The sequence below is a fragment of the Echeneis naucrates genome, chromosome 3, assembly GCF_900963305.1.
Source record: "Echeneis naucrates chromosome 3, fEcheNa1.1, whole genome shotgun sequence".
Taxonomy (NCBI): Eukaryota; Metazoa; Chordata; class Actinopteri; order Carangiformes; family Echeneidae; genus Echeneis; species Echeneis naucrates.
This window is the reverse complement of record NC_042513.1, coordinates 9233362-9260540: the sequence shown is the minus strand read 5'-3', so window position 1 is coordinate 9260540 and position 27179 is coordinate 9233362. Positions and strand designations below refer to the sequence as shown.

General features: G+C 41.1%; 1 protein-coding gene across 2 annotated transcripts; it reads right to left on the bottom strand.

The window, feature by feature from the left end:
• Window positions 1-54: 54 nt before the first annotated feature.
• cdh15 (cadherin 15, type 1, M-cadherin (myotubule)) lies at window positions 55-15092 on the bottom strand. Of its 2 annotated transcripts, none has more exons than XM_029498738.1 (14): window positions 14975-15092; window positions 8250-8417; window positions 6217-6372; window positions 5622-5766; window positions 5080-5261; window positions 4836-4964; window positions 4523-4705; window positions 3942-4186; window positions 3702-3838; window positions 3057-3284; window positions 2703-2942; window positions 1901-2049; window positions 1488-1679; window positions 55-940 (listed from the first exon to the last, which is right to left on the bottom strand). In XM_029498738.1, the coding sequence occupies exons 1-14, from the start codon at window positions 15023-15025 to the stop codon at window positions 740-742; spliced, it is 2406 nt and encodes an 801-aa protein (XP_029354598.1). In that variant the 5' UTR covers window positions 15026-15092; the 3' UTR covers window positions 55-739. The 2 variants fall into 2 exon arrangements, with proteins under 2 accessions (XP_029354598.1, XP_029354599.1); XM_029498739.1 differs by having other exon boundaries at window positions 734-933.
• Window positions 15093-27179: the final 12087 nt, after the last annotated feature.

The window sequence follows — 27179 nt, the reverse complement described above, 5'->3', positions numbered from 1 at the left end:
AATTAACAATACAGAGACTAAGTAAAAGATTTGAATTTATTCAACAGACACCAGTGAAGTCTAAATTCATAAACATGTATATGTGTGTATATACGTATATATACACACATATAAAAAAAAAGAGAAAAAAATCAAAGTTCTCACCTCCAAAGAAGTTGTTGATTATTGTGTGTGTTGAGCAATAATTTGCACTGTGCTTGCAAAAAGTTAAACATGTACTGGAATGGAGGAATTGTGATCAAAACGGTTGAACAAACAAAATCAATATCAAAGCAAATTCATCTTATAAAATAATCACATATATATATATATATGTGTGTATATATAAAAAGAAATACATTAAAAGATAGTTTTATAGACCTCAGGCTTGTTGAATGCATCATTACTGAGCAATCCAAGTCTGAGGATAAACAAAACCAGACATGGACACATTTTAACACTCATTCAGTTTGTCTTGTAGCATACACAGCTACTTTTCTTGTGGCGAATCATGCCAACACAACATTTCACCATCTTATATGCTTTTCCTGAGCTACTCAGGAAACTGCAGTGTGCTAGTTTTTCAGTTGTGTCCAAATGATCCTCAGTGAAACCTAAAGCACATTATAATAAAGACCTGAGGTTTTGCATAGCATTTTTTCTCCTTTGCCTTTTTGGACGAAAAATCTCAACTGTATCCAGAAAATGACATAACTCATAGGGGCTGTGACTCTTCTTTCTATAGGGTGTGCTGCCCACCTTAACGTGGGTCATACATGTTTGCCAGTTTCTGAAAGCGTGGTCCCCAATCGTTGAGGTAGTCGTAGTCCTGGTCTCCGTCAGAGCTGCCTGAGGTGATGGAGCTAAGGCTGCCTGCCAGTGAGCCGTCTCCCTCATAGTCATAGATCAGGGCTGTGTCATACGGAGGCACGTTTGGATCATTGTCTGCAGCCTCTAAACCCTGAGAAAAGAAAAATGATCATTTTTCCACATTCTTCTGAACAAAATAAGTCAAAAACTTAATTTACAACAGAGCTCCTACTCTACGTGGAGGAGATGACGTGATTAGATTGTGGTGGACCTTTCTGGCATACTTTACTATAACATCATGCCTTACAAAAAAACAAAGTTTGAGTTTGATACAAGAATAAATTACCTCATAAAATTCTGTTGCATTGTTAGCCAAAACCACATTGCTTCTACTTACAAAACAAAGGTCCTGAGTACATTCATGTATGTGTGTGTAGTCTTACCATGAATTTGGTAATTATGCTTTATAAAAGAAAAGTGACTTTTTTGCCCCGTCTCCCTAATGGGTGAATGATGAATGGTGATGTTTCAAAATTACTGTGTCTAGTCTTCAAGTCTTTAACAGAGTCAGAATCCAACCACTTTTTGGTGTGATAGTAAGTACATTTCTGTCTTTCCTACTCCTGTATCCCATTGTATAAGTTTCAAATATGGTTTAAATCTTTAAAAAACGTTTTTGTCATGTAGAAGCCTCTCACATCATTTATGTAATCCTCAATGTCAGTGGGATCTGCAGAAGGCCTCCGAGGGTAGATTGGAGAGGGCAGGTTATGCGGGGTATCTTTCCTGAGGGGCTGCTTGCCTCGGGGAACACCAGAGCCTGGGTGGTAGGACCCCAGGGTGGGAGGTACATCATGGGGATTCCACAGCATGTCAATGTTGAAGGCATTCTGCAAGGTGATAATTACACATCATTACCTACTCGTAAGTGAACTACTGAGACTGTTTTAGTTGCAGAACACTCCTAAAATCCAAATTGTTCATACATACATTTTCCAAACAGCTTATATATTCACATTGTACAACCAGCAGCTATTTTGACACGCCCACAGGCTTGTTCCGATCTGTACTGTTGACTTAAGCAGGATTTTAAACACCTCTGAAGCCTTACCTCATCCTCTTCACCCCCTCCTTGCTCATCGTAATTTAAGACATTGTCACGGATGTCATCTTCTGATTCCCCGACAAGCAGGCCTGTCCCTTTCTTGATGTGGTGCCTTCTCCCACATGTGGTGATGGCCGCAGCCAGGACGAGCAACACTGCAATCACATCATCAAGCGTTACCTGATTACTGCTGGGCATACCAACAATTTAATGACATTTCTTTTCATTAAAATGATTGATTAAAGTGATTTACTTCCTTAAATGTCTGAAAATGGTGAAAATGTCTATCTCAGTCTCCCACAAACCAGAGTCATGTCTTCACATTCATTCTTTAAGCCCAAATGACGAAATGTACAATAAAGGATTAAATTTACAATATAGGACAATAATAGGATATGAAATGAAAACAAGATTTTATGGATTTGTTTTCTTGAAAAATTATTTAAACAATTAAATGAACTTCAAAATAGCTTTCTGATATTTTCATATAAAGCTATTCAAAACTAACTCTGGACTATTTTTTTATTTCCCAATATGAGCTAGACATGGTTTGTTAGTTCTTTAGTAGATTTGTATGAAGCCATAGTTTACAATGAACCTGTTCTACTGATCATGGCAAGAGGAATGTTAGTGCTTATCTGAATAAATTGGAAAAAAGTTGTTGCTGATAAGATGCAGTTAGCCATTGACAACAGATAACTAACAAAGAATTTATTGGAAGTTTTTTTTTTTTAATATGTCAAAATGTTTGCATGTATGTTGTAAAAATATCCTTACAAGACTGAATGATGTGTTCAAGATGACTTACACAGTAAAAGAGCAATGCTGGCCATAATGATAACGAGTGCGATGAAACTGAGTCCCACACTGGAGCCTAAGATCGCCCCCACCTCAGATTTACAGTCACCGAAGGCATCACAGAGGCACACAGTGACATTGACTTGGTAAAAAGAGCTCAAAGCTGGGCTGCCAGAGTCTGACACCATCACTGTGACCACGTACTCTCCAGCCTCAAGCTGCATGACGGGCTGAAGCACAGCATGAGTATCTGCAGTGGAGAAAGACAAAATGAGGACGGTGTGATACTGGAAGAGCCATAAACATATCCTTTACACAAATCCACATTATCCCTCCTATCTTCACCCTCATGCTGTTTTCTTACCATTGACTTGAATAATAGTCCAGTTTAATGACAGATAATCAACCATTTCAAAGATAAAAGGTGCAGCATGTGGAGGAAGATCTTCATCCACTGCAGACACGACCAGACCAGAACTTTGTCTCACACTGCTGCATACAGAGCCACTCAAAGGAAAGAGCACTGGGGGGAAGTCGTTGGTCTCCTTCAGTGTGATGACAACTGTAGCTGTGGTTGACACCCCATCAGCATCTACAGGAGACAATACCAAAGCACAGCAGTGCTGCATGACTGACAATAGCTTATTTGTCATTTATATCATCAATGATATATGTGACTTTCTGAAACAGCAAAGAAAATAAATTGTGTTTTGCTTTAATGAATTTTCCTTAAAGGAAGTTAAGACCCAGGTGGGACCAGTTCATTTTCCTTTTAAACACAAATGAACAGGAATATTTTTCAAGCAGAGATATTGGTTTTGTGTGTCTTGACCTCAGGCTGTTTTAATTACTTTCACTTTTTCCGCTAACAAAGCTGTATTCATTAGGAAACATAAATTAAGAGAAACCTGACTTGTAGTTGTTGAAACAGTTGAAACCATTAAATTAGCTTTTTTTTCAAATACTGGGAAATGTTTTATCCAGAATAACAGTAAGTTAAACAACTGACCTGTAACCTTCACAGCAGCAGTGTAAATGTTATTTTTCACATGTGGAGATCGCATGTTAAAGGTTCTCTTAGCCAAAATGTCTCCTGTGTCTCTGTTGATGTCCAGCCATCTCTCAGGATCTCTGCTAATCTCATATCTATCACAGAGAGAGCATAGAAGGATTTAATTTCAAATTTTTTCACATTCTAGCACTTTCACAAACAGGATAATACTCCTCGTATCTTGCAGTTGAATCTCACCTCAGGACAGAATTATCAGGATCAAAAGCAATATTGCTTTTCAGGAGCGTCCCAGGAGACACAGACTCCAGGACAACAACGTTTATGGGGTCCTCCCTAAAATGTGGAGCTTCGTTCTCATTCACGACTGTGACCAACACTCTCGCAGTGCTCACTGGGAGGTTGGGAGCCTTATTGCTCAGGGCATTGGCATTTTCCACTGTCAGAGTTAGGACATACTCACTCTGTGCTTCATAATCCAGGGGCTGCAATACAGGTCAGAAAACAGTGTTTGTGGAAGGAAACCACTCCACTGGTGCCACATCATATATGCACACACACACAAACACACACACACATACATATATAGCGGTACTTTGATTTGGGTCAATGGGCCAAAATGTAAATTTTTAAAAGGCAATGTCACCGCTTTTGAAAATCCATGCAATATTTGGCCCTCAGCCACATCGTGAATAAATCATTTGGTTCCTTGTGCAGACATACACCTCAGTGTGACTTTGGATACATGGCATGAGTCCAAACGTCTGTACACACACTGAATATGTGATGTCTGAGTGTGTAATGGACCCAGCCAACTATACCTGCTGCACTTTCAGAATGCCCTGGTTGGTGGCACGATCTGTAGTGATGGCAAAGTTGCCATTGGGATCATTGGAAATGAAGTATTTGGCCTCCCAGTTTCCTGTTCCAGGTTCATCTCTGTCTGTCACATTTACCCGACCAATCTCATAGTCCTGCCTGTTCTCCACTGCTGTCATCCTGTACTGCATGCACACACAAACCACAGACCAAAGGAATGAATGTTGCAACTGATAAAAATAACAACCGGTATCGCTTATAAATTCTAATCAATTGAAAGTATTTTGTTTCTTAAATTTTTTGTCTGATACTCACCAAGGCAGGGTCAAACTGTGGGGCGTGGTTGTTGATATCAGATACATGTATGATGGCTACACCTTCAGTTGTTAGTCCCATGCCCCCCATATCAGCAACCTGTAGCTTTAATCGGAAACCTTTCACCACCTAAGACAGAAAATAGAACATTTTCATGAGAAGACTATAATATTATACTATACTATACAAATAAATCTGAATCTGATTTGAAAAATATACATCTTTGCCTTAATCTGAGGTTTACCTCTCTGTCAAGGCCGACATCCCTTGTGTAGATGGCTCCTGTCTGGTTGTTAATCCCAAACATTGTCTTGGTAACTGCATTGGCAGGAATGCTCTCCTGGCCAATGATAGAGTAGCTCAGGTAGGCGTTTTCTGTCATTGGGTCATCTGCATCAGTGGCTGAGACTGACATTACTGACGTGCCTATAAAAAATCATGGAATCATAAATCATAGTCATAGTCATGGATTTATTGGGCTGCTTTCTAAATAATTCCATATAGCGTGTGGTTGAGACCTGCTCTTTATGTAAAGGGCCTTAATGTAAATGTTATGATTTGGCACTGCAGAAATTAATAACTTTGATTTGATTTGATTTAAACTGCTAGATGGTATACTGTAGTCCCATTGACCAACAGAACATTATTAATGTTATACTTTTTTTTAACTGATAAAACCTCTTCAGGGGGGAAAGATTTTTATTTGATTTTAATTTTATTCCAAATTATTAGGAAGAAGAGGAAAATAAAAAGTTAGTAATATAAAACGGTTGTACATGACTGTACCTGGCACTGAGAACTCCGAGACAGTGCCAACAAACTGGCTCCGGATGAAGGCAGGTCTGTTGTCGTTCTGGTCCAGTACCACTATCTCGATGGTGGTAGGATTCTCCAGTCTCTCTCCGCTGGGAGACAGCGCAAAAGCTTTCAGCTAAACACACAGAGATACAAGAGGCAAAAGTTTCTTAATAAGAAACAGCAACAACAAGAAAAATATTATTTTTTTGCTGGCAATTAATATAAATCTGAGGCTTTCCATGAAAGAAACGTCTAACAGGCCACTCAAGATGGCCGTGGGCATTTTTGCTATTTGTTTAAAACATACAGATGGAAATTGTAGAAAAACCTCATGGGTTCAACCTCATGGGTTACAAGCCATCTGGTGTGAGACATTCTGAGGTCTCTCCCAAGACGCCCATAAAAACCCTTGCAAATTTCCCTCTGGCTCTTAGTAGTATTGCCTGGACACTGAGATGTATATTTTAAGACAAAAACAGGGGCCGACACTTTGGGGAAGTTCTCCTTAACTGCTTTGTGAGCTGGTGTTCGCTACTTTTGATTGTTTTGATTTGAAATGTTACCATAATAAATGCTCTCTCACTGTGAAACTGTTGTATTTCTCTCTGTCCAGTGGCCGCTTGCTCCTGATTACTCCAGTTTTATCGTCAATCTCAAACAGATTCTTGGGCTCCTGGTCCACTCCTGGTCCCTCCAACTTGTAGATCACTTCGCCAGTAAAGATTTTGTCTGACTTTATCTAAAGACAGGAGACAGGAGACAGGAGATAAAGTTGTTACAACCTCATGGGAGGGGTGAAAACCATATGCTGCAACAGCGGATGTGAGTATGTTGACAGTTAGAGACATTATTTAAACATAGTGAGGCCTTTGACTTAAAGCAGGAAATAAGATTCAGAATTAATATTTTATGAACTTCGTGTTCACGGTCTTTGACATATTGCCTGTTCAGGCCAGCTATCACTTCATAAATGTTCCCCAATATTTCTTCTTGTAGAGTAAATACCCACTGGCTGTCTGTAACAGCCTGAACACAATTCATCCCTTGCAGGTTCTCTTGCAGGAGGATGAATTACAACAGTCAGCTGTGCACGTCTGAATATCATTGTGTTTCCCTTGATATGGTCAGAACAACTGCAGCAAAGAAAACCTGTTTCAATTTGTTGTGCATATGGGAACTTATTTATCATTTATACTGTAGAAAACTACAGAAAAAACCCCACAAACAACAGATATGTCAAACACACAACCCTACCAGACTGCCTCAATAGATTCGACACTCAACAAAGACACGCCTGCAATTTCCCCTTTGACTCAGAGGACTCTGCCTTCCACGTGACACACACAGACCGGTGAATCCCTACAAGGCAGTGGGACTGGATGGTGTGCACCACGATTACTGAAGGCCTGTGCCCAACAACCGTTTACAGATTTACAGGTTTTCCACTTGTCCTTTAGACATGCAGTAGTTGTCTTTGGTTATTATACCAGTCCTAAAGAAATAGAAAACATGCAGTGGCCCTCCACAACACTCTACAACACCTTCACTGCAGCAGAACATGCATCAGGAGACTCTTCCTCAATTACATCTCTGCCTTTAATACCATCCGCCAGGAAAGCTGACTGCAAAGCTTACTGATCTTGGAGTCTGAAGTCCCACTTGTAGCTGGATTCTGCACTTCTTCATGAACAGACCACAGGTGGTGAGGATTGCGGGCAGGCTCTCCACTGAGCTCACAGTCAGTACAGGATCACCAAAGAATTGTTGCCTCAGCCCAAAATGTTTTACCCTGTACACCCAGACAGCCCCTCCAGCCAGGACAGCGTAGATGATACAACCACACAGGCCTAATCAAGTGTGGGGATGAGTTGGGGTACAGGGGTCTGGTCAGCAGAGATCTCTTTGTTGAGGAGAATGACCTCATCCTCAATGTAGACAAGACAAAGGAAATAATAACGCCTCTTAGCATCAGGGGGATAGAGTGAAAAAGGCCTAGCAACGGTTTCACTTCATTAGGCTGCTCAGAGTCTGCAGAGGACCAGCGGAGAGCATGCTCACTACTGGCCTCACTGTCTGGTGCAGTAACACCACCCAGGCAGGAGAGGATCATTAGGACTGAACCTCTATCCATTGACACTATCTACACACAGCGCTGCAAGACCAAAAGGGCAGAGCATCTTCAGAGACAGAACGCCCACCACACTCAGCATACAACCTGAGACACAGCAGAGCGGACAGTATGACCAAACACAAAGCATAACTCCATAACAGCTATTTCTTTGCCGCAGTGAGACTGACAGCAGAAGCAAATAGGGCCTAAAAAAACATACTTTAGTACCTTCAGTGCAATAAAAACTGTGACTGTGCACGCTATGATTGTAAAATACACATGCTGGCATCTTTTTAACATCTGTGTATTTAACATACATTTTTTAATATGTGCTATTGCTTTCTGCTATTTATTACATATTTGCTTGTTTGTGTATTTTAGTTTTATTTTTCCTAGCTTGACTGAGAGTCCTTGCACAAGATTTTCTTACTCATACTGTATGCAGGGGTAAAATTGGCAAAGAAAGTTCTTTTTCTTCTTCAAATAATACAAGTATCATTTTTTACCTGGACAAGGTCCTCGGGAACCTGTTTGCTATTCTCCAGAACTCTGATAGGAGGGATGATCCAGTCCCTCTTCACCCTGACCATTCCCTTTCCCTGGTTTCTCCAGGGGTAAACAGTATGAGGACGCAGCTCTTCTTCCTTGTGATGAGGCTCAGCAGAGCTCCACATCTGCTGGAGACATGGAAACATGAAAATCTCAGAGGAAAGAATATGCAGTTAAATTACCGTGAACATACATTATTTTTAAATAGTCGGATATGGAGATATGATGTCAACGAGTCAGGTTTCAAGAACTGCATTTTTCGATTGCAGATATTCCCCTTTGTGGAAAACACAAATCATGTCATTATAGATATTTGCAGCAGTTTAAAACAAGCTCAAGCGTATCCCACAGCACTTTAACACTCCCAGCGGCCTGACTGAATGACTGAATGCAAACTTTACTGCTGTAATTTGGAATCCATGGGATTGTCCACAGCTGAAGTGATGAGGCGCTGCAGTTTCAGATTTCACTCATGATCTGTCAGCTTGCTTTGATCTGGGCACAAACTCAACTCAGGATGAGGAAACACAAACACTCATGTTCATTTCACTAGAGTCCCCTCACCACACCACCAACATGCTCACTTACCCACACACACACTCACGCACATTCTCACACTCACAGAACAGCTGTCGACTATGGATTTAGATCCTGTGCTTTCCCACCCGCATTCCCACTCACACTCACAAATTCCCCTTTATGCTTCGCCCTGCACCTGACTGGGACTTTGGGGTCACCTTACGGGTCTGCTCTGTTGCAGGAATTCCACAGACCCGCTCATATCCAGACTTTCTCACACACACACACAGATACACATGTCAACAAAACACCAGCCCACGCTCAAACTTACATACACATATCCGTAAGTTGATTCCTCCACTGAGGGAATTCACATACCATATGTTAAATAGCTCACAAACCCAGATATAAATATGAGTTTCACTCACACTTCACTGAATATTGATGGAGAATCTGTTGCCATAGGGTTTTAATTGAGCAAAACTGAGAAGCAAAGGAAAAATTAGTGAATAAATTGTGAATGGCCAAAGATCCCTGCCCGGTCCCTGGGGTGGGGGATGTGATATTCTGATCCTCTGGCATGTTGCTGGACAGTACAGGCAGGAATGGCAACCATGGCGGGCATCTGTAGGCCAAGTCAGAGGGCATGCTAATCTTAGACCGTTCCATATTCTTGACCCCTACCTATTTAACTTTTTGTAGCCATCGTCATCCACACACTCACAGAGATGTTTGTGGATGCATTCCAGCACTGCATGTCTCTCACACAGATTCATTCTGATAGGTGGCTACTTCCCACAATCAAATTTAAGACTTGCACATAGCACACATTCAGGATTGCGACAAAGCCTCAAAATAAATAACAGCTGCATCAAAAGTGCATTTGCAAATGTAGCACTCTAACATATTCATCTTTCGGTGATTATGTTAGAGTACTGTCCATAAAAATGAAGGGATGAATAAAACATGAGTATACAATAAAAAGTTGAAAATGCTGGTTGACAGAGGGATTATACTTCCTATGCAAGTATTTTTCCATACACATAAGTATTTGACAGAAAAACGTTTGACCTTATGATGGTGATAGATACATTAATAAATAACCAAAGTTATTACAGTTCATCCTTAAGGGGTCTTTGGGGAGAAACCATCCAATACTAGTCAAGACATTTAACTTGTAACACAATTGTGTGTCATCGTAGCACTAGAGAAAAGATGAGTGAAGTCATTAGGATACATCATTAGAGGAGCATGTGTTAATCTATTTTGACAATATTGAGATAATAAAAAAGACACAAACTTTGACTTTAGGGGATACATTACAGAAAAAAATCAGGGAACCATTTAAGTTAGTGAAAAATGATCTCTGATTAGGGATTCATTCATTCATTCATCTATCTTCTACTGCTTTTTTGTTTCTGGGTCACAGGGGTCCTGGAGCCAATCCCAGCTCACTCTGGGTGAGGTCGGGGGTCACCCTGAACAGGTCACCTGTCCATCACAGGGCCAACACACAGAGACAGACAGAGACCAACAACCACTCACACTCACACTCAGACCTACAGACAATTCAGAGTCAGCAGTTAACCCAAACATGATGTCTTTGGAGGGTGGGAGGAAACCCACGCATGCACAGGGAGAACATGCAAACTCTGCGCAGAAAGGCCCCAGGCCGGGAAGTGAGGCAACAGGGCTAACCACTATTCTGCCGTACTTGGATAAGGGATGTTTGTACAAAATGTAACTTCTGGCTAATAGATTTTTCTGTCCATGATGGAGTCACAGAATGACTGAGGAGCTGAGTGAAGTGTTGATTCAGCCATTTGCCAATTCATGATTAAAATGTAATATTTATATTTTTATAGATATTAAAAGGATTAAACTTTTTTGTCTTTGACTATTTTGTATTTATCACCAATAATTCTCTTGCATATTTCATTGTGCACTAAGGTGGATATTACTGTAGGTTATCAAAAGAGCAAAATAAAACTATAATAAAACATACAAACATTTGTTACTCTGCAGGCTTCTTTTTCACACGTCCTTTCCCTTCACTTGGAATTTAAGATGACAAAAAGTTTTGCCTCAACAAAGTATCTGCAACTGCTCTAATGTTTTCACCAGACCTGGATTCAGTAACAGCAAAGTGTCGTGTTACCAATTAGACCAATGAGTTCCTTCTCTGTCAGGCTGAGTGATGACACCACACACAGATTAACTGTTTTAGCGGCTTTTCCCAGATACTTTTACAGCTTGGCCTTTCACCTTAGGCCCTCACATCAGTATGGACAGCTTGTTTGTGGATGATAGGTCCTCACAGCAAGAACAATTAAGCACTCCGCTGCTGAGAGCTGTTCACTGAGTTGGAGTTTGATACTATACTTCTGTGATGTTGCTTCAAAGAAGAAAAATGTACAGTCACATTCTATATTGTTCTTAAATGAAGAGATGTGCACAAACAGACCTTCTATTAAGTCAATATACTTAGATTTTTAAACTTTCTTAAAATTTCTAGAAGTCCACACACACCTATGAGCCTACTGTTGAAAAGGACAGAATCAGTATAAACAATAATTGATTGGATTGTATGTTCAAGGACAAGATCCACGCTCAAATCCATCACCATGTGTGGAAACATTTGCTACTGCTGAAAATGTATTACATCTCAGACATTTATTCACAATGAGCTGCCAACCTGTGAGCTGTCAGCCTTCCAAATATTAACACTGGGGCAAATGCATTACTTCTTGGACATGCATTCACAAGACAATACAGTTGTCCTTCCTTGCACGTGTACAAGCTACCCTGCACTCCCTGGCAATACAAACACCCATCACACATTGGAAACAGTTAATATTCACTTAGATTTTGATGACAGTTTAAGGTAAGTGCGTAACAATGTGTGTAACATGTTCACAGCGTGTTACAAATGTGAAGAAATGTAAAATCTGAAAAAAAGTAAAAATAAACAAGTGTGATGTGAGAATTTTTTTAGTAAGTGATAGATCCTACACAAATGCTGTTTGCCATCCTGTAACATTTTAATGAGGCTAGAAAAGCCCTTAACAGAGCCATCTGTGTGGAGGGCTATGTGTCTCTGTTTGTAGCTGTACCAAATGTGCATCCTCTTCAAAACACTGTGACTGGAACTCAAGTTGAAACTATGCAGTGGTAGAAGTAATGACTGTAGTACGGCTGACAGCTCCTGCGGCCACAGGGCTAGAGGTCGCACAGGTGTCTCTCTGGTCACTTCTGTTGCTGGACCTCAGGTGCTAGTCAGTCAACTAGTCAGCCACCAACAGTGCTGCTCTTACAGCATTACTCTTTGCTAAGTCATGGCTGCCCTAGCATGGACATTGACGCCCTATTTATGGTTCCACAACAAGTGTGTGTCCCACGCGTAGCAAATGTCTGATCTAGGAATGCTGAGCACAGTTCTAACATTAAACTAGGACTAAAAGGAGGAGCCAGTAGGCATTACTCACAGAAACATACAGTAAATCACCTGACACTACACAGTACAGTAATAGAAAGCACAATGAACTGTTACTCTTCCGGACTTTATCAGCAGTCTTTAGAGTTAAAAGAAACAAATAAGAATTTAACAAGTAAAACATAATTTCTTGATTTACTTAAAATGTTTTTGATTGTATATAATGTGGAAAATCATTTTGTGTTAAGTCAGGTATCTTGCCAACATATTAAATGCCAATGTTAAAAAATGCAGGAGCCAAAAACAAAAGAAAAAGGTACTTCATTGTTTGGTGGACAAGTTTTTAGGATCTATGATGGAAGTTGTCTCTCTGTGTTCTCTGAAACCTCAGTCAGTGTAAAACAGCCTGAAGGTATCCACACCCAGCACTACCTGTGACTCAAAATGCTCTGACTGATTGTTTCTGACGAGTGAGACCTCAGCACCAGCTGGCTGCTGCCACAGTTGCTTGATTTGTGCCCGATTTCATGGTCCAGAAGCAGCCTGCTCCTCTTACTGCAGAGGGGATTACAGAGCAGGACAAATGGCTTCACGTATGCATCTGGGAACAGCTGTGGCAGCTGCCCGCTCCTCACCACAACGCACATTCACATCAGAGAGCCTGAACACTGTGCAGGTCAACACAACACCAGCCTATGCAAAATTAAAAGAGCACAACTGAGGTGAAAGTGTGAACTATGTGGTGACACTGATCAAAGTGTCTGTGGTCAATTCAACTCAGATTATGTATTTATAGCAACTCTTTTAGTTTTACTGAGGGACAGCCATCATTAAGAGTCACTGTGTTGTGTGTTGAGATTCATCCCTGAAAGCGCTGCACAAGCACAATATTTCTGGTCTATGGTGTCAATACAAAAACACAACAAATGCTTATTTTTGTCTGTATATTTTACACATACGAGGTATTAGCACTTTTGAACACCTCGCAATTTGTCTTTTTCCAACATGGGGGAAAATCAGCACCATAAACTATGTGACTTTTAGAGGTTTACAGCTTGTTTCTTACATAAGAATAGAAGGTACAATTGGATTCAAGCTACTTTTGATGCATGCGAGTGCCAGAGATGTAAAATATCAAAGCAGGACAAATCACTCTTCCGACATGGTCAGTCACCTCCAATAAGTTGTTTGAATTTGCCGCACATAGAGGCACTTGTGATTTGATATGTTTTGATTTAGACGTATTGATGTTGGATGACGATGGCAGGAAATTAATTCTGCTGTTTCTTGTTAATGAATATGTTCAGAGCCACATTTCAAGCCTTCACTAGGTTAGTAATTCAGGTCTAAACACAGGGTATTAAACCAAATTTACAACACAGTAAACAAACTGAATAAAACACTTTTTTGCGTTGGTTGTAGTCCCCCTCATTTCAACACTTCTGGCATTTGAAAGTTCAACTCTATGATTAACCCCTACAGACCCTAACCTAGTTTTCTGATGTCTACATCAGGCCTGAGGTCTGGGATCATACATACAGGTAATACTTCAGAGGTTGCTTTGAATCATTCACTGGATTATTTATTTCCATGTATTGTAAATATAATTATTACCGCTGCCCTGAAGAGTGGAATGAAATATATTTTGTGTAATGTCACGAACAGCTGAGGACTCACCGTGACAAACTGGCTTTGCCCACGGCTGTGTCAGTGATGCATCACTCCCATGTTCAATGAAGACAACTTGTGTATTACAGTGATTTTCCCCACAGTTACTTAGCCATGTTATGCGAAAATGAACCACCAAAGTTCTATAAAGGCAACCTTGCAAAAACTTTAAAAAGCTCAAATGATTAGAGACACTTCACAATGAATTATAGAGCACAAACCAAGCCAAACTAACCCAGGGCCCACTCACTCACTCAGCCTCCCAACCTGGGCTGCATTACTGCTCCAAACAGAGGAAAAGACTGATGGAGGTTGGAAGTGCTGGTGGTGATATGGCAGTTTACATTGTCATCCATTTTGGATCTCATAATGGCGTCTGCTGACAAGGCGCGACTAATGACCCCCTGAGCCCGCTATTCACATCTGGAGATTGGTCTTCCTCAAAAAGCTTCATCATCCTTTCTCCAAGTGGGATGAAATGTTTGGATCAGCCACAACCTCTGATTGCAGAGCCAGTGGCTCTGCTGATGAAAACTTCAGTTGATGTTTGGCTGAGATCATCACTCAGGTAAAAACATAAACTGTATATTAGAGGAGCCGGGGCATCTGAAGGTCATTCTCTAAACAGGATCATGCTGCAGGAAGTGAGAAGAGCTACAACTTGTGTTTGGACTCAGGCTAAACCAACACAGCAGGGGAAGAGTAGGGGTTCAGTATCAATCAGTACAGCAGCTTCACAGCAGTCGACAAAATCCAGTTTGCTTCTTACAATTTCTTATGATTACAATTATCATACAATTATAGTGTGACAATATTTCAATATCAATTAAGTCAACAATTAAAATAAATAATCAGCTGGAGAAAATGTCCACAGAACTGCAATGGGACACCACAATCAAATTCATACAGAGAACTTCTTTCATTTTAAGGCTCATTTTATTCACTAACTTTGTAACAATAGAGCAGCTCAGAGTGGCTATAAAAGGAAGCAAACACAGGACTGCATGTACTATGTTTAGTTGTTTGAGCATCAATAATTAACAGGCAGTGGCTTTTTCTTACCTGACACAGCAAAGCCCCCAGCAAACACACCATCAACATCTGCATTGCCATCCTCAGTACCTGGTCTCAGAGACTGAATGTGAATGGACAACTAATGACTAAAAGATCTGAGGCGCCCTCACCAAGAACTGGACTCCTGAACTAGTCTACTGGGCGAAAAGGCCCAACTCTCTAACCCAGATATCTGCCCTCCTCTTCCCTCCCCTCTGTCCTCTTCCTCCTGCCTTCTCTCTGACTCTCAGTGTCTTTTTCCCTCTCCCAGCGCCTGTCTCTCACAGCTCCTCCCTGTCTATAGCTGGGCTATGTCTCACAGTCGTGGGGTAGGTGGTTAGAATTTCAGCAGCGTCCCTCCCAAGTACCCCTGCACATGTGCTGTCACTCACAAACCCAATGAAAGAGGGAGCGAGACGGAGATAAAGAGAGAGGCAGGGCAGCTGTTGGTGGTATAGACAGAACACTGTCTTCACCAGTCAAAAGCCAATAAGTGTGGAAGAAAACGGATTTAACACTTTTAAAAGCAATAGCTCTTTAGAGAGACACAAGGGACACAGAGAAAAAACAGAAAATAAAAGCCAAAACAACATGTCAAATCTGGAAAACAGAAAATGCGCAATTAACATTCCAGGAAAGTCCAAATAAACACAAATGTTTTGAATCCTTTTTTTTTTTTTTTTTTTTTTGCACTTATTTGGCTTCATGAAAACTCAGGTTAAAGCTGTTCTGAAGTTCACTGCACTGTGGTGTAAAATATGAGGTCAGAGCAGCTATGGTGATCTGTCCCTCACCCGATTAAGATCATTGTTCATGGAAACTTTAGTGTTACAGAATTGCACCATAACATTCAGCAGCTAAAACTGAGTGGAAGACAAAAAGAAAACCTGTTGACTAATTCCAGTTAACTGCTTAAACATATAAACTGCCTGACACTCATGAAATATTCACAGTCACAAGGTGCCATCATCAAATGGCATTTCTCGCAGAAGAGCCACCTAAAGATTTTGAATTCACTGTTAAATAAAAGAGAGATGGCAAAAAAAGGGAGCTGAAACCAAAGAAAGAAACATCTACTTCTGTCAGCTAATGTAATAAGGTATAACAAAGCCAATCCCAGATACAAAATACTGCAGCTCAATCAGGCTGTTGTTAGCATCTGTTGCTGCCAAACTAAGAGCCAAATACAAACGAAACTGTTTCCAGTGAACTGACGACATACTCCTCTGTTAAAGTCTTAAAGAGCTTGGTGCTTGTTCTCCTGTTAAACTCTACATCGTGTCGTAAGGTTGCATACGTAACCTCCCTGTCCAGGACTGCATGTGTTGTGTCCTCACACATTCAGAACATTCAACCAAACGCTTTCATCTCCTGCTATTTTGAACAGTCTGTCAAAGAGGGAGATGGAGATGTATGGGACTCAGCGGGAGATGTCAAAGCAGAGATTGTCAGGAGAGGTTTCAAGTCTGACTGTGTGATCAAATGGCTTCTTATCTACTTACAGGGAAAAAATGGAAAAAGTTCATTTGCACTGTTTTTCAGATGTTCCCATGGAGATGCAGGCAGCAGGAGGGACATGTTTGGCATTATGGGATGGCTAGATGAGGAGAAAAAGGGGGTCCAGCCTGCTTGGTGAGACTTTGAACACTCATCAACATGCTCACAGGTCAAAGGTCGATACGCATCTTTCTCATGTAAACAGCTCTTTGCTTCTCTCTCACCACAGACACCAGTCTGCTCAACAGTCACACATTATTCCTGATGAAAAGCAAAAGGAAAGTCCAACTTAACATTAAATATAACCAGACAAATGAAACTGTCACAGACACAGGTGAGACAGAGATACTGTTTATGTTACAGGCCAGAGACTCATGCGAGAAAGTAGAGCAGTGAGAATAACTGAGTGTTGGCAGGCTGACCGTGTGTGCTGACTGGGGGTGTGTGTGTGTGTGAGTTCTGGTATAAAGGGGTGATTTTACAGCACCTGTCTCTGTCATTTCAGGCAGAGGCAGTTGGTAGGAGCCACTCTGATGTTTTGCTTCCTTCTTAAACATGCGCACACACAAACACACACACGCATGCACTCACGTAGGGGAGAGTGGGGTGAGTTGTGCCAGTTTTTACTTGAGGTGTCTTTAAAGTGAGGGCATGGCAGTAATGCCTCCAACTTGAATATGTACTTGTATTTCAGGATGTCGTGCATCACTGGGAACAATAAATTTGGCTCTTAAATAAACTGTTGTTAAAAATATGGCTTTTCAACAAATAAAAAAAAAAAGTGGTCTCTTGGTACAACTTGCCCCCGGTGCAGGGTAGGTTGTGCCTTTGGAGAAATTACATTGGGGTAAATTGTGCCATTGTTTATTAAAGTGAAACAGAACATTTTCATCTCATATACTGTATCAAAACAAGAAAAAATCAACACCAAATTACTTAGAAAATGTTTATTGAAAGACAGCAGCACTTAAAACAAAGAAGGGCTCTTTTTTTAAGAGTGAACACCAATTCACCTGCATTATACAAGTTGTAAATGAACAAAAATCAACAGTGGGCTAGTTATAACAGAGCCAGGCTGCTACTCAAGATCCCACTTGCTGCAATCGTGTTCAAAGGTCTATTTAAATTTTTAAGAACAAAATGAGGACTTAATCAACTGCAACGCTCCTCACTGAAGCAGGATACTACTCGACATCAGGGAAATATGAACTTCTGCTCCCTTCTGGCTGTACCACCAAGTTTTTGTGATGCTGGAAGTTTCTTGAGCACATCACTTCTTGGGATCAGTCTATCATTTCCTCTGAATGTGAAGATGGGCTTTCCATCCAAAGAAGGCTCCTCTGGGTTTGGCCTATCTGTGACCATGGATGGGGCGTAATCTTCGTCTGGAAAAATATCCCTGTTGAAGGGATATATGCCTGCCTGTCGCTCTGAATCCAGAGATGATGATCTTCTCCATATATCTTTTCAAGGTCATCCTGCAGATCTTCCTCTCCCTTGCCACCTGACTTATGGTCTTCCCCTGTTGCACATCTCTCACTGCTCTGTTCAAATGCACAGAGGAGTTGAACCCTTGTTTGTCTTTTTTTTTTTTATAAATGCATGGCATGATGGCTTTAGGTAGAAAATTAAAAAAGGTCATATCATTTTAGTGATGAAATGTAAGAATACAATGTGCAATTGTGGTAAAATAATATGTTAATAATAATCATAAGTCGGGGTGAGTTGTGCTGCTGGCACAACTTAACCCAGGCCTTTTTGCACAAATCATCCCATCCCCACCTTTTTAACAAACTTGTATCATCCAGAGTTTTAGAGCTAACATCATGCTAACAGTATAGGCTCATATTGCAGCTTACTAAAGCACTAACATATGTTTGAAATGTTTTCAAGCTTGTCTATAATTGTTCAGAAATAACAATCAATAAACCCCAATCATAAAAATGTCACTTTGAAAGACAAAAAAACTGTTTTTTGAACTTTTATGTGCTTACTGCCTGTCCCATGTGCCTCGCCTCTTCACAGGGTGAGTAAAATGGATGCCTCTTTAAAATGGGGTGGTCACATGACCAGTTTCTTCTACGTTTTTCTAGAAAACAGGGGTGGCACAACTTCCCCCCCAGCGCAACTCACCCCACTCTCCCCTACACACACAGACACGCACACAGCTCCAAGTAAACCTATTTTGAAGTTTTCATACAAGACCACTTACAATCGTCAGAATCAGAGGCAGAATTGCATTGCCTACTTTCGGCGGAAATAACTGCTTCCCTCAAATCAGAAAGAGAAGAAATTGAATTTTTGTTAAATATTAGTTGCATATCTGAGAGAGGAGAGTGAGATCTAAATAATATATTTTGCTTGTTACTTTGATAAACACATTTTACTGCTACACTTTGAATGGTTACATTTCTCCTATATAGCACCTTAAATGCACGCTTACTAGAAAATCCATCCAGCTCAGCTTCTGTTGGTGCTGTCTCAGTTAATCAACCCGATAAAGAATAGATGGCCATAAGGACAGGGCAAGGGAACACTTGGCTTCTGACATAATTACAAGGGAGGCTATTTATAGTTATTGGTCATGTCAAGTGATGGCTCAAAGAAATTGCATATTTATGAATATTACAAACAACATTTGAAATTCTTAAATATGTAAGTTGATTATATACAGAAGGAAAGTAGATGGCATGCAGGAGCAGCATTGCTACGCTGCATCAAGTGTCAACTTTGAATTACTGAAGACTATCAGACTCAGTAGAACACCATGAAATGGGATCACGTTTTTCAAAGGCTTGTTTGTGCAGTGTCCCACTGAGGCAATTATAGTGAAGCTGGAGTCAGGTCGTTGCAAAAATATACTTCTCAACACACAGGTAGCTCGGAGCCCCACTGATCGGGAAATAAGAAACCCAACCTTGAAGCTGTCTGGCTCACCAGGCAGACAGTAACTTTTAATGATGAATATTTGGAGGAAGCTGCACTTTCACTCGGTTTTCTCATAATATATGCGACAGCTACAGTGGTAAGGCATCTTAAACAACCCTTTTTATGTAAAAATATGAATTTAAGAACATATATTTTCTCTAATGAGGAAAAAAAAATCTGTTAACAGACAAATTAGCTTTTTAAAAAGCTGGTATGACATTAATAAATTACTGGAGGAAATTTCTATGGAAGACATTCATTCCGTGCATACCAATAAATAATGGGAATAATGTGAATTATATATATATATATATATATATTTTTTTTTTTTAAGCTACTTCAGCGTCTTAACCTTGATAACAAGCAAGTTATTTCAACATACCTTGTGTTGATAATGATTCTTAGTTAATGCTGATCTTACAATTTTACTCTAGAAGAACACAAATAAGAAAACAGCTTTAAGAGGGAAAGAAACACGAATGAGATTAAGGGTGAGAAAGGTTAGAAGTTTCTTACAATACTGAATTCATTCTTTTGAAATAACACCTTACTCTTCCTTACTTATATATTTACTGACAGCAAATGTATGAAAACAACGCGTGTAGAAAACAAACCAAACACACAAATGAATGCAATAGTTCATATTGTGGAACACAGAATACTGACAGTTTTAAGTCGTTCTCTAATTTATCTCCTGTGAATGCATCCACCTGCAGAGGGCAGTGTGGGACCATAGAAGCGTTCAGCTGGATTGGAAACTTTAAGGACTTGAAGGTTGGACTAATGAGAGATGGAGCAAATACTGACCCTGAGGATGGAGGGAAAAATATCGAGCAGAAAAACAAGAGAGATCAACGCACAACACAACAACTGACTGAGAGTGCAACAACACAATCAGAGAAAGAAAATCCTTGTAGCACACATTAATATGAAGGAACATACACAGTGATCCACTGTGTAATCAAAGTCAGCTCATCGCTGTAATGTCTATAAATATTTTCTTATTTTCGTATTCATCTGACTTTGCAAATCAGTGATTTCTGTGTGAGCGCAGAAAAACTGAGAATACAAAGGCCAAAACAGGAAAACGGTGATGGAAGCTAAGTATGTGTGTGAGCAGAAGGGGGTTGGTTGGGATACTGCTTTGCCACAGTCAGCCTCCACCAGGATGGGCTGCCAATTAGAGCCAACACATATGACACACTTGACTCCCCCGCTTGAACCATGGCTGGATATAATAGGCCTCTTCCTCCAGCTCAATCGATGACATACTGTCCCCGGTTGATGTCTGCCTCACCAAACGCACACACGCTCTCACACAAACAAACACACACACACACACACACACACAAACAATGCACATGCACACGCGTTTTCTTTCCTTCTCTCCATTCTTCCTCTTATCTGTCAGAGAGTAAAATGTCAGCTTTTTGTTTCTTACACAGAAGCACAAGAAACACACAGTCACACACACACACACACACACGCACGCACACACACACACACTTCTGCTCGCTCTCTTTTCCCCGATATTTCAAACAATAAAGAACAACTTCCAACAAGAAGAATCCACCCAATTATCCACACTGAGATATGACACTTTTGCAATTTCTCTGCAGTTATGTGTACTTTATACAGCTAATACATTGGTTAAACATATTCACTAGCTATCTAGAATGGCTGTCTACTGTGTACTGTAATAGGCCAATGGCTTGCGTGAGCTTGCTTTCTGTTACAGGTCTCGACATTGTGGTTGCTGACTAGTGTCTTGATTTGGTTGTTAGACCTTGGATATCAATACAGCTGGGTCATAGCTGGCTAAGCGGAAGCATAAACATGAATTCCACCTCGTCCCCTCAGTGCTGGCCCAGTTACTGGGCTTTCTCTAGTAAATTGTGTTTATTTATATGTTTTTTGTATGTTTACGCAGAGTTACAGGACTAATGAGTGGAGAGTTTGGAATATTATTTGCGCTTGCCTGCTTTGAAGGAGGGATGGTGGGAAGAGGTGATGCTGAGGAATGAGTGTAGAAGGAATAGAGGATGGCCTCTGCCATTGCTTTTTGCATATGGTGTAGAATTGAGGAGAGGGGTGGATGGGTGTGGGGTGGGAGGTGGGTGACAGTTATGTGCATGCGTGTGCCTAATCTGCCTCCATCAGCTGTCAGAGTCGGGGATGTCAGAGCTACCGATGCTCCCGGTCCTCCCTCCCTCCCTTTCTCTCTATCTGCCCCCCTCTCTCTTCACCGGCAATGTCATGTTGTCAGCCCACATATGCTTGTCTGCAGTGGAGGGGGTGAGCAAAGGGGGGTGGGGTGGTGGAAGGGACATAGGCACATGGGCAGCCTCCGTCTTTTTCCTGTCGCTGTCGACACTTGTCTTATTGCCCGTGTGCTGCCGACATTGTTCCATTTTAGACCCTTCAGCTCCCCCTCTTCTCTCTTCTTGCTGCTCTCCTTGTGCTGTCTCTCTGCATGGATAACATCCGCGGTGGCACTAATTTGAGTCAAAATCTCCACTTGCAGGTTTCCACCTCAATTTTGTTTTCCTGCCTTTTTCTATTAACTTAACATCCATAAATTTTGTTTCCTTTAATTTAAGCAGCAGGCTGGTGCACATGCATTGTCCTTTCAAAGGTCTGTACCCGGCAATCATGCTGTTCTTCAGCTCATCCTGAGCTTTGACCCCCTTTGGCTTTTGGGGGTTGGTGTCTTGTTCCCACAACATTAAGAGAAAAGAAAAGAATGGGAACATGTCCAGGGTCAGCTTAGCGATGCCTTTTACGATGTATTATGATTACTTTAAAGACAATCTATAAAATACCCATTAGGTTGTAAATACAATATAAAAACAAGTAAATGCAATAAAACATAACACAATCAATTGCTCAGACCAACTGCAGGAGACACAAACATAAACCGTCGGAACGGAAGAATAAAATTTCTCTGATCATTAATGTGGCTTCGCCCTGAGAACAGAATACACATCAACTATCTCTGTTTTTTTGAAAAATTCTCCCATCTTGGCTCTCTTTACATCCAGATGAGAACCAGTCTGCTCCTTAGCTGAGAAGTCCCTATGCAAAGACAGAAGTCAAGCAGTCAAGCATTTATATCTATATGGCTAACAGTGCTCTCGCCTCAGTGACCTGCCCATGGCACCTGCCACGAGGGGCTTTCAGACCGCCCGTCAATCAAACTGCCTCCTTTTTCTTCCGACTCTCATTGGTAACTCATTACATGTCCCCCCTCCCCTCCTCTCAGACTGCCAGTTTCTGCACAATGATGATATCTCTGCATGTCCACCAGAGCACACCGACTCCCTGTCTCACATTGCATGTTCGATGTCAACCAAAAAAATCTAACGTGCTCTACAATATAGCTACAAAAATGAATTTTGTAGCTATATTGTAACATATTCAGCTATAGGCTGTAGTTGTGAGTCTGTATTCTGAGCTGTTATGAGCCCATGTGAAGATTTCTATTCTACAGGATATTAATGCAAAGCAGCTTTAACCAGGAGCAGGTCAAGTGTCACATTAAAGTCTCTGCACTGCAGACTACTTGTGAAAAGACTGATTAGTGTTAAAAAAAAAAAAAAAAAAAAAAAAAAATAGAGTGCTGTGTTAACTTCAGTGCTTCCAGAAACTAGGGAATTTTCCGGGTCAGGTTGAGAGGCTTTTATGATTAATGTTAATTTTTGCCTCAGAAATAAATTGCATGATTCATGAAAAGTGATCAATGAGATAAAGCTTTCATGAGGAATCCTGATGCTTTTTTATCAAAATACACCCGCTCACAAACACTGAAAACTGTAAAACGGACACAAACGCGCACAACTACACACGCTCACACACTCCTCCTGGCTATGAGTACCCATGCTCCAAGTGCTCCCTAGCTGCAGTCTCCATAGCAGGCAGAGAGACTGTCTGAGTGCTTTATGTTTGCTGTAACACAGAGTCATCACTGTCAGAGCCATTGATTTGTCAACAACATAGTGATACACTGTAGATGGATAATGGCCCATCTTGTGCGCAGTTGCTGCATTTTTCTGGCAAGCCAAGGAGTATCCGCTGTTCTCCTTTTTCTCTCTCTCTTTCCTTACTCCTCCTCTTAAACCTTCCTCTGCTTCACCCCCCCACTCACACACATCCCTGCAGTTTGAAAACAATAAAAGAAAAGCAATGTGTCTTGTTCAGCCACTAAATAGCTGTCTGGTTTGAGTCTTCTGAAGTGGTTGCACATCAGTGGCCAGCCCATCCATCAGCCCAATGCACAGCCCTCAAACCTCCAGGTATAAAGATGATAAATACCCCACCTACTGAAAAGGGCATGGAAAAAGATGGATGGATATGGAAAGAGAGAGACAGTTACAGATATCGAAATGGAGTGACTGTGGGAGAAAAAAAGTGGTGAGCTGAGGGAGAAAAATGAGAAGAAATTCATGGTGAAAGAAACTGACAAACAAGAAAGAAGGTGAAAACAGAAAGAAGGACCAGGATGCCCTTTCAGTGCACCAGAATCTGCTTGCAACTGCTCGTCAGATCTGCTCTTTCTGAAGAATTTCCAGAAGATTTCCTAAAATACAGATAAAGGCCTGAGGCTGTTTGCTTATTTATTTATTTAAGTTTGTAAGAGTTTGTGATTGTATTGACATCCAAATTAATTACCACCAAAAAACCAACCAAACAAACAAACAAACAAACTCTATTTTACCTGTAATTGGCAGGCTACCATGTTGGATGGTTCTTCAAAACATCTTAGATGATGAGCTTCTTTGGAAATAAATTAGAATTTACCGACCCATAAAATAGCTATTTTAGGTGCTATTAACACATCACTGAATTAAAAAGGGTTTCACCACATAAGCTAGGTACCTTAGTTATTAGCTTGAGTTCAGTCATCAATAAATATTTCCATACAGCAATTGTCAAGTACTTTAAGACAGCTAAGTGAGCTGATTAGCAAAGCTAATGTTAATTACCTAATATGCTTCCCGTTTAAAATAAAGGCTAAAAATGAACTAATATGAAATAGGGTCAACAAATATGTCAGTACAACTTGAAATTTGGTTTGATAATTGTGTATTTACACTACAAATTACATAAATACAGCACTCATTTAATTTATAAACATTTTCAGAATGCCAAAATCTAAAAAGATTTTACCCAGCCATGGACTGCAGTGATGTTTACATGAAAGGTAATTCAATAAAGCACAATTATGAAGCTAGCTAGTATTATGAAGAATGTGAGGAGTTTACACACAAAGTTAGTTATGAATAGCTCATGCAGCCTAGTCCCGACTCCCCATTATTATTCCTTATTCCCTCCACTGTTTGATTAAACAGCATTTTCCCCCTTATCTGGGCTGTCGCTGCATGAAGGAGCTATCTGCTGTATGACTCGCACACTACTGCCTGCTGCCTCTGATAGCATTCCACTTTGGTTAGGTAAATAGGAACTTAACTGAACTGAGACAATTTAAACAGCCTAAATGTAAGGAGATTAAAACTGGCCAAACAGTGGCTGAGCACAGGGATGCATCACGCTAGTTATGCACAACCGCAAGAACGAAAAATACACATGAACTGTAGGCTTGTGCAATGTGTGCACGTACCAAAGTCAAGCAGAAAGAAATAGGTATCCGAGATGCTCAGACAAAGACATACAAAGCAGGAGGACATCAAGAGGCAGCCTCTAGTGTTTTTTGATGCTTTAGTGCACCCTGACCCACAAAATCTCTCTCTATGCTTGCAAAATCACACACACACATACACACAGAGGGACAAACAAAGAGATACAAATGGCATGAGGCAGGCAAAGCAGGATGGTCCTGGGGACACATTTCCGCCTGGACGCCCTCATATCTAAGCCAGTCCTGCCCTGATCTGCCCACAGGCCTTCCCAGACTGGCCAGTCGAGTGAGTGACCTACCCTGACTCTAACACTGTGTGGCAGGGGGACCTAGAGACAGATGCTCCCTGCCACTGGCATGGTGCCGAGGAGGAGATGGTATCCCAGGCGCAAACAGTATATTTGTCTGTGAAGACAGAGTGAGAGACACTGAACACTTGGATGGTAACATTGGGAGGAAGGAGGAAGAGCTGGTGAAGGTAGCAGTGTTGCAGTGTACGCGTGGAATGCGCGGTATGTGTGTGTTCATGGAGGGTGGGGGTATAAAAAAAGACGTAAATCAAGTCAAAGCTATTCATGGCAATAACTGCTGCAATGTCATTAGGAAACCTGTCACGCAGTCAGCAGACAGATTGACAGCAGGCCAAAGAGGAATCTTCATTTTTCCTCCAGTCTCACAGGTCCCACCTCAGATACATTTCCCAACCATTGGCTCACGCTGGAGGCACGCAGCCTCAAACTCATCCTCAACATCACCGGCACGCCGTTAAACTATGTGTACACAGTTTTGAATCAATTTCATTGCTTTTTGAAAAAATAAACCAGAGCCACCTACTTTGCAGTATAACATTGTGGTGTGTAATGCAGACTGAATGTTTTTCAAACCAGACCTTTCTTCTCTTTATATTAAAAAAAATAATAAAAAATGTTTTACTTAATTTCAAGGTGTATTATTTCAACTCTAACTCTGCATCAGTAGTGTCATGGACACTGCAGGGGCTAGGCTGAGAAATGTGAATGTCATCAGGACTCGGTGCCTTCTTTGGGGCTGTTGTGCCTGCAGGGAGGTTATAGGTGGGTCATGGTGGAGTGGCCTCAGCCCGTCACACAGAAGGAACTTCAAAGGTTCGTTGGTTTTGCAGCTCCTACAGGAGGTTCATACAGAGTTACAGCTCTATTGCTGCTCCTCTAACTGCTGGTACCTCTCCCGAGGTTTCCTTTTCCTGGTCCGTGGCTACTGAAGATGTTGGAGAGGGAGCCATCTTATTCCAGCGCTCCCTAAAAAATAATAAAAATCGCATTCATGTGCTTTTTCCAACATTGGCAATCTTGAACTGTTGGTTAAGATGCCATTAGAAGAGTGGAGACACTGGTCTGGACAGATCATACAGATCACTGTTCGTTGTTTGTGGTCCTTCCTGCTTCATATCCTGCCAGTCTTTATGTACTGCCTATTGAATTTTTAATTTGTGCTTGTTAACCCGGTTTGAGCCCTTTGTGCTTCTGGCTGGTAGTTTGGATTTTTTGGTTTTTAATCTCTGGAACAGAATGCACTTTGCTCTGCCTCTACCTTCCATGAAGTCACTGTATTGCCTCCACCCTGTGATTCTGCATTTGGGTGTTCTGGGGCCTGTGCCGCCCAGTGGGATTAAGAAACCCCAGAAATGTTCCAGTGATCCAGCTTCACTTCATGAAACACCCTCGTTTAGCAATTTTTCGAGTCGGTAAGTCAAGCCAGGCCTGTGTGGTTGTCAGCGCGTGCACATAAAAGAGGTGGCGTCAACAGCATCTGACCAAGAGGAAACATGGACAACTCTTTGGCAGAGTGGCTTACTTCACTAATGAAGTAATTATCATCAGCAAATTAGAAAAATGTAAGGACAGCTGAAGGTAGCACTGCTTTACACTGTTTGCATACTGAAGCTTCCAAACGATGGAAAAAAATGACAACAGTGTAAATACATAATTTCTAAAATCTCTAAAATACAATGTAGAAGGTTCTGATATTTGATTGGTCAATCATGTGGACATGTTTCTGACAATAATTGCATCGCCAAGTCGTCACATGGGTTCCTGATAATCCGCCCTCTGATTACAATCACTGTGATTGTGAAATATTGTACAACACGATACGTCACTGCTGCATCTTCAAGTA